The 12,671-nt window shown below is 40.1% G+C and overlaps 1 protein-coding gene across 1 annotated transcript; it reads left to right on the plus strand.

The window, feature by feature from the left end:
- The first annotated feature begins 4,445 nt into the window (after window positions 1–4,445).
- On the plus strand, window positions 4,446–9,910 carry f9b (coagulation factor IXb). Its single transcript, XM_034139880.1, has 8 exons — window positions 4,446–4,573; window positions 5,076–5,245; window positions 5,392–5,416; window positions 5,515–5,628; window positions 5,716–5,847; window positions 7,188–7,609; window positions 8,096–8,240; window positions 9,247–9,910. Exons 1-8 carry the CDS (start codon window positions 4,486–4,488, stop codon window positions 9,813–9,815), a joined length of 1,665 nt encoding a protein of 554 aa, XP_033995771.1. The 5' UTR covers window positions 4,446–4,485; the 3' UTR covers window positions 9,816–9,910.
- Window positions 9,911–12,671: the final 2,761 nt, after the last annotated feature.

The raw sequence follows: 12,671 nt of genomic DNA on the forward strand, positions 1-12,671 counted from the left end.
ATGTTAGAAATAAGAGGAAAGAATACAATCAGATTTATATGAGGAAAAATAGGTTTCACTTTCTAAGGCAACCATTTATAAAAGGCTGTAACTGTAGGCTTTGTTAATAACTGATAATAATGCTTAATTATAGAGCTGTTCTTAGAGTAAGAACATCTAATGTGATATGGAAATTCTTTGACAAAATTACTAAAAATTTGTATTAACAACGTTATGGTTTGATGTTGTGACATCTATTGGTTTGTTAACGTTTCAGACTGCAATGTTGTCTAAAGGCCTATTAGACAGTGGGGCATTTATTACCACTGTTTATTTACGACTTAATTAAGACACCAATGGCTCTTTATCAATAATTTAGACCTGTAAGCTTTCACCTTTTTATGACCGAGTGAGTCTTACTCATACTTGATGGGTTATTAGAAAGTGATACACATGCTCCATTAATTTCTGCAATTATAAATGTAATTTAATGGGTTTCAACTGAGTAAGAATGAATAATAAACATCAGCCCAATAATTTGGATAGTTAAATCTTATCAACTTGCTTTATGCTTTGTAAGAAAGTATGTCACTATAAACTGAAACCCCTGCTGACACTGATTCCCAGCTACATAATAAGGCAGAGTTAAACAGATTCTCCTGGGGGGGGTACAGGATGCACGTGCTAGCTCTCGCTGACTTAAAGAAGGTCACCACATTCACGAGGTTGTCTTCAATCCGATAATTGCAGATTCACCTGCAAACTCAGCGATCTTACATTATGCAAATGTGTCAGTTCATTGATCATTAAATCAATGTGTGCAATAAAATGGCTTTTTTACCTAGGCGGTAGTGGGATATACTGACATTTCATCTTGCCTGAAGAATGCTGCTTCCTCAGTGTGACTGTGTGTTTCACAGCTTCATGCTTATTATTGGATATAGTGTATTTTGAGGTTTAAATGGGGTTTCATATGTGTCACAGTGTGAATCCCTTATACTGTATACTGTCGCAGTGCAAATCTATTTCTTATACACTGTCGCAGTAGAAATCTCTTTTATCGACTAACTCACCAAATCAACTTGTAAAACGAGTGACAATTCTATTGAAATTGTACATTACAACTTAACCCAGCATAACAATACCATCCTGCAACTCTCTCTCTCTGTTAATATAAAGAAAAGTGTGGCGGACTATAATATTATGTTCCCTGCTCTGTTTTCTTTTACATTTCTGCTGACTCTTTCTGCTAAATTCTGATTTACTTTCTCGTCTCTCCTTTTCTCTTCTGCAGCACCATTTGGTTCAAGTTGTCCTACATCACGCGGCTATATGGCACAAAAGGACCGGACGGCTGGAAGTAGCCCCAATTTTCTTTTGTATCTGCGTCAGAGATGGAAGTTTAGGATGTTTACTTTACATCTCGCTGATCTGTTGTTACCATTAGTGGTTTCATAAGCTGGATGTTAGAATCAATAATTGTCCCACTGACAGATTCTGTTTTTCTGACTGTTCCTCTGTAGGCGACTGATTTTCATTTGTATAGATTTGTAATTGATCTCAAATAAGACTACCTTAATACATAAAGCTTAAATTACTTGTCGGTTTGACAGTTGCTGTTGAATTCCTGTATGTTTTCCATTATGAAAATACATTGATTTTGCTCATGTGATGAAGACAAACTGTGAACACCCTGGCTTCTCCACACTGAGTTAATGTAATGCCTCTAAAAATCTTTATTAAGTAAACAATGTTTAGTCATCACAAAATGAGGTGTACCCAATAAGGTCCATTAGGAAACTAAAGATCCGCTTGTACAAATTGTACAAAAATGGTCATAAAAAACACATAAAATACAATTGAAATGTTATTAAACAAACGTAATAAACCACATCTCCCTTAGATCAACTAAAGAGAATAAGTAAACATTTATTAATCTCTTGTAACTGTTAAATATACCATAAAAAAACCTCTAGGCTACAAAAGAAAAATCACAGCATTGAGGCTACACACCGCCTCCCTCTGAAACAGTTTCCTCTTATAGTCACCGCTCTGTGTGCTGCAGTGTTTTCCTTTTCCATCCCCATGCACTGCAGATCTTTAAAATAATGAGTTGCACCAAGAAGTGTCATGCTTTAGATTTATGCCTCATAACTGCACCACCCACTTATGCGGTTTGTAAATCTTAACTTTAAGTGTTTCTCTCTCTCACATAACAGGTCTATGGGATCCAGTTGTTGTGGTTTTTTGACTGCTACTAAATGAACCATCAAACTAAAGCACAGCTGGCTCTCTGCCTGAGCCTCTCCTGCAGGATTACTGTTCTGGGACCAGCTGCTCTATGAGAACAAAAAGTGCGACTGCTCAGCAGAACACACTTTTTTTTTAAAGTATCCATTCAAACGAACAGGGCACTCAACTTGCATGTGAAGTGAACATACTTTCACTCATAGAATCATTTTCTACTTGGACGTAGTTGCAAAATAATGCGCAACTTTGAGAATTATTTGTATTTATTCTTTAAACCTCCTTTGTGTAACATATACGCAGTTAAATCACACAAGTAAGATCAGGAACGCCAACGTTTCAAGCAATGCAGGGGTGTTTAATTAAACTGCCTCTGAAATATGTTCGTGCCATATCCTCAGGTGTATTAATCATATTTTGCTTCTTAATTGCTTCGCACTGTGAGCTGGTCTCAGGTCAGCTGTTCGCCACTCCGTTTGGGCGAGGGAGGCGTTGTCCTCACGAGTCGTACGCTGCTGTTTGATTATGCCGGGAAGGAGTGGGCAGATTTGTTTTATTGATTTATGAAAAGGTTACATGAAAAAAAGAAAAAGGTTATTGACCTGATCTCGCGGTCTTCATTACACCATCTCTGCATTCATGTCACCCAAACTCTACCATTGAATGACTATAGAGAGGTTAACAAATGGTGCATTTAAAAATCGAGCCAAATATAGAGTACTTGTTTAAGAAAAGCATACATGTCATACATGGGGAGGCTGTGGTGCAGTGGGTTGTGCGTTGGTGTTCGGATCAGGGGGTCACAGGTTCAAACCCCACTGCAGTCAGCATGTCGTTGTGTCCCTGGCCAAGACATTTCACCCCAAATTGCTCCTCTGGGGATTGCCCACAGTATTGAGTATGTAAGTCGCTTTGGATAAAAGTGTCTAACAAGTGGCATGTAATAATAATAATAATAATAATAATAATGTCAAGTATGTCTAAACATTAAAAAAAGAATTGTAGATATTGAGTGTGGTAATAGGACAAATGAAGGCACAATAACAAACAATTGTCAGCCATGATGTTGTGTTTTTCTGCCCGTTGTTACTTCAAATTATTTTTTTCACAACAAAGAAAACCAGATTATATAAATGCTGATCTACTTAAACTTGAAAAGTGCTCATATAACAATGCACAGTCTGGATGGGACTTTACACCCTGGGGACAAGCTTTCCGAGCAGCATGCTTTCCCTGGTTTAACCCCCTCTGCCCTGCCTTTCTCTCGCTCTGTGTTTTCATGTGAGACGCTGAGCGGCCCCCTCCTCCACTGTTGAGCCACAGAACACAGATCTGATCCCAGGACCCTAAAGAGCAGGGAGTGATTTAAACAAAACTGTTTGTATTAATTGTTATCTTCCCTCACATTTTTTTCTGCTGTAAAATGTGTAATTTGCAAGGGAGGGTGAATTTAATGACGTGCAAAAGTTGACCTAAAAAGAGAAATGCAACCCTCTCATTTAAATCAGCCTTAGCCAATAAGTCACTACAAGGCCTCCGTTGCCAAGAAGCTGCTGGCTCAAGGCCAGCTGACCGGGCTGTCCGTCACTGTGATTTGTCCGCAGCCACACCCTGTGTAACTCACAGTCTGATCAAACAGCCTTCAATCCTCAAGCGTGGATTTTGGCTGTTCTTTGCCTCGATGTGTAAATGGCAGCACCAATCGAGGAGTTTTTCGGTCTCTTACGCTGTATCTAAATGGCATTGAGCTGATTTGCCTGGATTTACAGTAACATTTGTCCACTCAAATGGTGATACAGTTTAAAATCTGGACCCCATTTGAAACGTCACGTAAGCCATGCTGCAAAAGCTGCTTATCGGACAAGACACATTAAAAAAAAAACACGTCCAGCATCTGCTAATGTCAACAAACACCCACACACACACGCACACAACTATTTCCCAAACTGCCCTTCTTTGCCATCAGCGGTCAGTATTTGTTATTGCAGAATTTCAACTTGATTTCTGAATTAAATGCTCTCACTAAAGTCACTTTGTACCAATTTCTGAATACACACATTCAAAAGTGATTCAAATCACATACTTTTTTCACTGTGCTTACTCTCTCTCCCACACACAAACACACACACACATCCTACCGCCTCTCAGGTGAGTAAACAGTGCGTTTTTGTACTTTGGAGTGGTGGATCTGTTTCTCTAGCGCTGAGTTCAGGCTTCAGCTCTTCAGTCAAAAGCAGAAGGACAACTGACAACAACAAGATGGCCGGAGTTTGTTTACTGGCTTTCATTGCTGGTATACTGCTGAAGGAGTACGGACTGGCCGCTGTCATCGCTGAGGGAAACACAGGTAACACACAGAGGAGCAGGTATGGATTGAGGAGGCAGAGGAAGGTCAGAGACATAAAACTAAACTAAGAAGCTGGAGGTTAGGTGGGTCTTTTTAAATGGCTTGATTTCCTCCCCCAAGTCTTAAAATTACGCTTCAAAAATATAAATATATATGTTTTGATGATCAAAATCCCCTGTATTTGAAATGTGGTGGTAAAAGTGTGTCTCATAGAGGACAGAAAACTTAGTGATAAGATGTGCTGAAATATGGTTTCTTCAAAATATGGTGTGTAAAATCTATGGTTTGAGAAGCTTAAAGGCAAGCTGCTGTTCCTCATAAACTACAACTTTTACAGCCACAGTTTAAGACTACAAGAAGCAACTGCTATCTTAACACTTATAATGGACTCTACCAGAAAGCAGATTATTAGATTGTAAAAACGTATTAAGAATTAATATCGGGGAATAATATCAATATCAATCAATCATTTAATAAATTCCTCTTGACGTTACCTCTCCAGGAGCCGTGTTTGTGTCTCAGAGGCAGGCGGACACGGTGCTGCGTCGCGTCCGCAGGTTCAACTCCCCTTTAGAAGAAGTGTTTAAAACAGCTAACCTGGAGCGGGAGTGTAGAGAGGAAACCTGCTCCATGGAGGAGGCCAGGGAGGTGTTTGAGGATATTGAAAAAACTGTACGTAACACACTCACACGCTCACACACACACACACACACACACACACACACACACACACACACACACACACACACAGCTGTAATACAGTGTGTTTAATAGCAGAACTCACAGGTTTCTAATTACCGTCTTTCTCTCTGTTTCAGATGACTTTCTGGGCCAGCTACATCGGTAAGACAAGTGAAGGATGCGTTTTCACAGTCGCTATGAATTGAAAGGGGCCACCTCTGAACCTGTGTGTGTGTGTTTTGTACTTGTGTGTACTGTAGATGGGGACCAGTGTCAGCCTCCCCCCTGCCAAAATGGAGGTTCGTGTGAAGACGGGGTCAACAACTATGTCTGCTGGTGCCAACCAAATTTTGACGGCAAGGACTGTGAGATTGGTGAGTGGGACAGGCCGGAACAACTATGTGGGGGCTAAGAAGATTAAGGATAAAAGAGATGTATTCTGCTTTTCCGCCTGTTTTCAGTGGTGACCGAGCAGTGTTCGGTCAACAATGGTGGATGCTCCCATTTCTGTTTCATGAAGGAAGATCGACCCGTGTGTCAGTGTGCGGTCGGTTACAGACTGGGCCCAGACAAGAGGAGCTGTGAACCTACAGGTACAATAAAAATGATAAGAAGAGAGTTAGCTAAGTGTTCAGGAGTTTTGGTAATATATTAAGTTCATTTTGAATGTGTGTATTACTTTTCTGTCTCTCAACACGTCCTGAATGCTATGCTCTATTTTACACTATAAATACATGAAAACAGAGCTTCAGTGTACAAATACTTTTATATTTTATTGTTCTACTTTAAGGGAAGTCTTGTATACAAACATTTCCTCAAAATAAAGTACAAAAGCACTACCTTCAAAAGTGAAATTCCTCATGGGAAACGGCCCATTTGAGAATATTAGTATTGTATAGGATTACAAATATTGATGCCTATGCAGTATGTTTAAGCATTATTTAAAAAAATGCAGTTGGTAACAGTTGAGCTAATATACACTATTTAGACTGTTCTAGACTGCTACATGTTATTCTATAATAATACATCACCGTTAATTAGTAGTTATATTTTTGTTTGAATGATATGAATCTGCAAAGTCAAAATCCATGTAGAAGAAGTAAAAGGTACAATATTTGCCTCTAAAATATAATTAAGCAGTGGTATAAAGTACCAGAACGTGGTATTACTCAAGTATAGAACCCCAACATTCTATGTAAGTGCAGTAAATATGTTTAGCTACTTGGGTTCACTGAATACCCCCCCCCCCCCCTCTCACTCTGACCCACAGATAGTCACCCACCAGATCTTAAGAGTGATTTACACGCTGTCTTTTAAACTCCCATCTCTTTGGTCTGCATTAAGTGATCACAAACTGCCTCATAAACCGTGACGTACAGTTGATAGTTGTCGAATAAAGAACATTATTTATGGGCGGGGTTGACAGCGGGAACTCTCTGGGTGGATTACCACACAGACAACTAGCATTTGAAAATAAGTGATATCTCAGCCACTCAACATAAAAAAATGCAACTGTCTCTAATGACCCTGACCTTTACCACAACCCCTTTCTAACCTACTGCTTGAACGTACCATTCCTAATTAAAACCTAACCAGTTTCCCTACACTTCAATCAATCAGACAGATAGCCACGCTAAAGGGCAAACATAATCAAATGTGAAGCCTCTGGATTTCTGAGATAGGCCTACATTAATTTCCACTCTGTCTTCTAATATACCACTTGAAATGACATATATGCATACTGTTTCTGTCTTTCTGTGTGAATAATAGCGAATCGATTCGAATAGCCTTTGGTTGAATCTGTGCATTGTGTAAAACTATGTAAACATTTTATAAGAAACAATAACTAAAGGCCCCAACAATCTGACACTGTAATATTTAATCATGTTTATGAGACACAACTCAAATGAATCCCTCTTTGTTTTCCCCTCAGAACCATTCAGCTGTGGCCGTGTGGACACCAGGTTCCTCCAAATCCCGCGGTCATCAAACACAACACACAGCTCTGAGAGAAAAGACAATTCCAGCGACACCCTGCAGGATTACCTCTATGAGGATGATCTAATAGAGTTTTATGATGACTACAACCTCCGTACAAATGACTCAGACCTGTCCAACATCTCCCTGGCCTCTGCAGCAAAGATCAGATCAGTGAGGTTGGATTCAAGCTCCTCTGTAAATCCAACGGAGATTGTCATTGAAGAGCAGAGTGATGTCTCTGAAGTGGCCTCAGAGAAAGAGCTGCTGCCATCCTGGGCTTTCTTCCCCACACTCCCCACCATCATAGAGAAAGAAAACAGTGACACAAGGATTGTGGGAGGCAATGAGGCCATTCCTGGAGAAATACCTTGGCAGGTACTTTAGTGGGTTGAAGAATAAACACATGGGGACGAGTTGAAGGCAAATGGATGGTGTTCATAGACAGGATGCAGTTGGGTAGATTTTGTCTTCTAGGGTGGTTTTCACTCGGCAGGGCAGATTTCTGTTCAAATATCTTCATACTTTCTTCACTGTGGGGAAGGAAATATAGGTTAAAGTGATTAGAGGTGGAAAAGATTGACGAACTGTTAAGTGGAATTAAGGGGCATTTAGAGGCAAGGGTTTCAGATTTTTATCTATCGCAAATGTCCCCCAAATATATGTAGGATGAGATTTTTAAACATCCGGATTTCCCCTTTTGAAGGCACAGAGGTCACTGTGAAACAATACAAAGATATTTAAGAGATTCAAGATAGACTACAGTGGTGTGGAAGGGAAATTGGGATCATCTCAGAGTATAGAACGGGCTCTGCAATGTTGTACCTGTACTATTTGTTTGTTTGTTTGTTTGTTTGTTTGCAGGTGTCCCTGATGTTTCACTCAACCGTCCTTCATAGAGCGCGGCCGTTCTGTGGAGGATCTCTTCTCACTGAGTTATGGGTCATCACCGCTGCCCATTGTCTGTTGCCGGCGGAGATCTCTAAAAGTGGTTTCTTTGTCAGAGTTGGTAGGAAAAACATGTGTTATCACTATATTAATATGTTTCATATCTGATCTGCATCTCTTAAGTCTCAATTGTAACGTTTAATGTTTATTTAGTTTTAAAGATCCAGGTCAGTAGGTCATTTGCATGTTTAAACCCAAGAGCAGGGGTGTCAAACTCAAATACACAGTGGGCCAAAATAAAAAAATGGGTACTAGTCGAGGGCCGGACTGGTTCAATGTTTATTGCAAAACGTATTGAAATTCACTTATTGCACATAATAAACCTGGAACTAACAAAACTTAAATTATTGCCTATAAAAACAACATTAAACATTAAATAATCAGTTGCATTCATTTCTTATGGCTCTATCTGCAGCTTTTCCGGAGTCATTTCTTATGATTACATTTTTCCACAGGCTAACAACAGCTTCAAAAAAACAATTTCCCTCAAAGAAAAAACCAAACATGCCCTGTTGTTGCAAGAAAAAAAGTGCAGAAGGAAACATCCATTTAAACTCAGTGTGCTGCTCTGTGATGCTAGTTCAAGCCAGATACTTGGCATCTCATCTTGGGTGCAAGTTCATCAATGTTTGGGCTCAGGCTCTGTGCAAATCCTCAGGATTGAGTGAAGGTGTGCGTGCAATATACCGGCGGGCCAGATCTAATAGTAATTAGAAATTATCCTGCGGGCCGAAATTAAATCCACCAAGGGCCTGATTTGGCCCCCGGGCCTTGAGTTTGACACATGTGCCCTAGACCTTCAAATGACTTCTGACCAATTTCAAACATGTTACTTTTCTCTGTGCCAGTTGTTGGTTAAAGTTTATGAATGAAAAAATAACCCTGCAGTTGCTTAAAAAAGATAATCCAACCGTGAATTTATCAATGCTTTTTATTATTGTGTGGAAATGCAGAGCTTGCATTCAGTAAAGCTTTGACCTTTAAGATCAGAAGACATTTGTCCCTTCTCACACTTTGCCTTGTGCAGAAAGTCATGTAGTTGCATATAAATTATTTGATTATTCTAGGTGAACATGATGTGGACAAGGACGAGGGTCCGGAGCGAGACCATTTGGTTGCAGAGCAGCACATCCACCCCTTGTACAATGACAAGAAGTCCAAGTTTAACCACGATATTGCTCTGCTGAAGCTCGCCAGTCCAGTGGAACTGTCCAACGAGCGCCGTCCCATCTGCATCGGCCCCAAAGACTTTATAGAAAACCTCTTGAGGGACTCGAGCAGCTCCACGGTGAGCGGCTGGGGCAGGTTGAGGTTTCAGGGCCTCGAGGCCACCAGGCTCCAGAAGCTGGAGGTCCCTCACGTGGACCGGACCCTGTGCAAACGGAGCAGCCGGAACCACGCCACAGTCGTCACGCGCTACATGTTCTGTGCCGGGTACCAGACAGAGATGAAGGACTCGTGCCAGGGGGACAGTGGGGGGCCCCATTTCACCAACTATGAAGGCACTTGGTTCCTGACAGGCATCGTCAGCTGGGGGGAGAATTGCGCCGCGGACGGGAAGTACGGAGTCTACACTCGAATCTCAAGGTACTACGCGTGGATCAGTCAGAAAACAGGCCTCCGAGTTAAGAACTGACCGAGTAACACAGCTGTCATGAAAACATGCAGAGGAAGTGAACTACTGAATCATGTTAATGTGGATTCTTCAATAAAGGTAATTCAAATATCTGAGCATTTGAATGTTTCTCTTCAAATATTGCCAAACAGAAAAATAGCTCTTCATCCAATGTTTGAATTGCAGTTGTGTGCAGGAGGTAATATTAAATGCAGTTGAGATGCCAAATTGAGCAGAAGCTGATTATACCTCTGCTCAGAAGAGCTATGTCTTAAATTAAAAGATATTTTAAAGCTCCATAAAGCTGCATACAGACCTGAGATACCAAAGCCAAACCTTTACTTGCCTACTGGGAAGAAATTACACTTCAGCAGGAATATACAATATAATAATAATGTTCATTTGGCTGGTAGCATTGCACCTTATCCTTGTGTTATTGATTTATTTTGTTCTCTAAACAACAACATGCTGTGCAATCAACCTTAAATTAAAGCCCAAACTCACCCTCCCTTTTAAATTATATTGGTAAAATATATATATATTTTTTAAAGTTAATATTTCTTTTTTCTCACAGCAGATATTATAAAAACCAGAAAGCCACGGTGTAATTAATAAGGTTAACGAATGCTCACTAACAGTGCCGCCCTGGTTTAAACTTATTAAATACACTGTGGTCGCTGTCCTGTGCAACTTATCTAATATCAGAGTTAGGGAGATGTCAATCAAGCTCACCCTGTACACCCCAACAGGAGGGATAAACAAGCCTGCATTCACTTTATGAATCTGCCTAAACTATGCAGTGAAGGAATCACACCAGTCAGGTTGAATCAAATCAAATGATCCTGTGCTTATATTTGGGAAAATAATCATATGCATTATAATACAAGCTTTCACAATGATTCAAAAATATCCAAAAAGTGCAAAAGCAGCAAACAGCAGTTCATGTACTTTGCAAATACATTTTACAGCCTGACCATTAAGCATGTTGTCTGATGTTACAGTATAGCCTCTGTTAGGTGGATTTCAATTCATTTAAACACGGTGAAATGTTACCCATATAGCCTATGAGTTTCATCAGTCTCACCTTAAAAGACAGTTGGGCACTTACTATCAAGTGACTTTGTGGGTGTTAACTACTGTGAAAAAGAATCTTATTTGAGGGATTTTCTTAGTCCAGAGATGCAGGAAATACTGCATTAATCTGATGTACCTTTTGTCACTTGATAGATGAGAACTGTCTAATAAAAGTTTCACCATTAAGACACCTAATGTCCAACACTGTGTTTAACATGTAAAATTTAGATTTTTACTATTTACATATTCACAACTAGGAGAAACGCTTACGTAACTAAATACTTGTATCCATCATTTAACCTCAGCACATATGGCGGTAAAGTGGCAGTGTTTTCATTTCCACTTTGCATTGCAGAGGAAATCTGGCTGGGCAGTTTTAAAGGTCTTATTAAATCAGCTTCCCAGATGAAACATCAGTCATGTATCACAACACAATGTAACCGTAAAACTTCAGCTGGCAATTATAACTAGTTACAACCGAACACAGAGCACAGTTCCCCTGTTGTTGTGAAATAGCAGCGTAGGCAGAAATAAAGCAGTAGGCATTTGCAGTGATTTGTTCATGCAGAGCAGCAAACAAACAGGAACATACACCGTGTCTTCCCAGTGGAGCACGACAGCTGCACAGAAGAGAAGGACGATGCGCATTTCACCAAAGAGATGCAGAAATATCATCAGAAATCAATCCTACATAAATACTGCAGTGCTTTCCTCAGACTCAGATTATTCCTCTTGAGGGTTGACAGAGTACTGCAGAAGATACTTTGTTATGGCTTCAGTAGACCTTTTTTCAGGAGACATTTTCACTTGTATTGTCATAGCAGGAGAAGCACAAGTGGAATTAAAAACATGAATGAGGCCCCATGCACCAGACCAAGGCATACAATGCAACCATTATTAAATGTTATTAATTACATCTGCACTTTTACTGCTATGACATGTTGATGGATATCTATAAAGAGTATTCAATGACTTTTTCACATTTACATCCTTAACCAACACCACTTAGTGGCAAAACAAACCCATGACCGCTGCTATGAATGATGAGACTTTGACTGAGTATTGTTGAATATTGTTTTCTTGCTTTGTTTTTTGTTTTCTGAGGCCTGTACGACGAAGCTGGTTCAACATAACCTGGATATGTTTGAGTTACCCGGTTTACCTAATCCAAAACAAACGCGCTCTCGCTAAGCGGTCCTACGACGCTGGTTATCAACTCGTTAACTCAAGCCAGCTTTGCCCTATCTAGTTAGGTGCGCGTTCACATGAAAGGGGTGGTATTTGGAGCATTCGACCAATCACAAACATGGACAAGCGTACTGACAGCGCAGTGCGTCATACTTCCTAAATGAAAAGTCAACTATAATATTAGACAAATATGAAGACATTAAACATCCATGACTTAAACACTTTATCCAGGATAAAAGCCACATAGCTGCACCTGCAAGGTGAATACAGCTGGTAAAAGACAAAGTGTTTGAATGCGTACATTAACAGACACGAGTGGATCTGACTTTAATTACATTTGACTCGAGTGTTTCGTCAACTTAATGTGTTGCTTAAAATAATACTTCTGCATACAGTATGTGACACTGTGAGTGTTGCACGGCCAGATACGGCTCAAGAAGCTGACTCAGATAAGGAAATATATGATACATTCTGATGTGATATGATATGAATGATAATGGGACACATCGACATCTGCACTCACAGTGCCGCGGACTGTACGTAATGTTACTTTGATCCGGTTACTTTTGTTGTGGCAGATATTTAAGTAAGCTTTCTTAACGCTAATGTTATAAT

Source organism: Trematomus bernacchii, unplaced genomic scaffold, assembly GCF_902827165.1.
Source record: "Trematomus bernacchii unplaced genomic scaffold, fTreBer1.1, whole genome shotgun sequence".
Taxonomy (NCBI): Eukaryota; Metazoa; Chordata; class Actinopteri; order Perciformes; family Nototheniidae; genus Trematomus; species Trematomus bernacchii.

What these genes read in the sequence shown, in the direction of transcription:
- f9b (XM_034139880.1), top strand. Translation starts at nt 4,486, where the DNA reads ATGGCCGGAGTTTGTTTACTGGCTTTCATTGCTGGTATACTGCTGAAG. An exon ending in GAGGAGCTGTGAACCTACAG is followed by an intron (nt 5,848 to 7,187) that starts GTACAATAAAAA and finishes TTTTCCCCTCAG; the next exon opens with AACCATTCAGCTGTGGCCGT. An exon ending in TGGTTTCTTTGTCAGAGTTG is followed by an intron (nt 8,241 to 9,246) that starts GTAGGAAAAACA and finishes TGATTATTCTAG; the next exon opens with GTGAACATGATGTGGACAAG.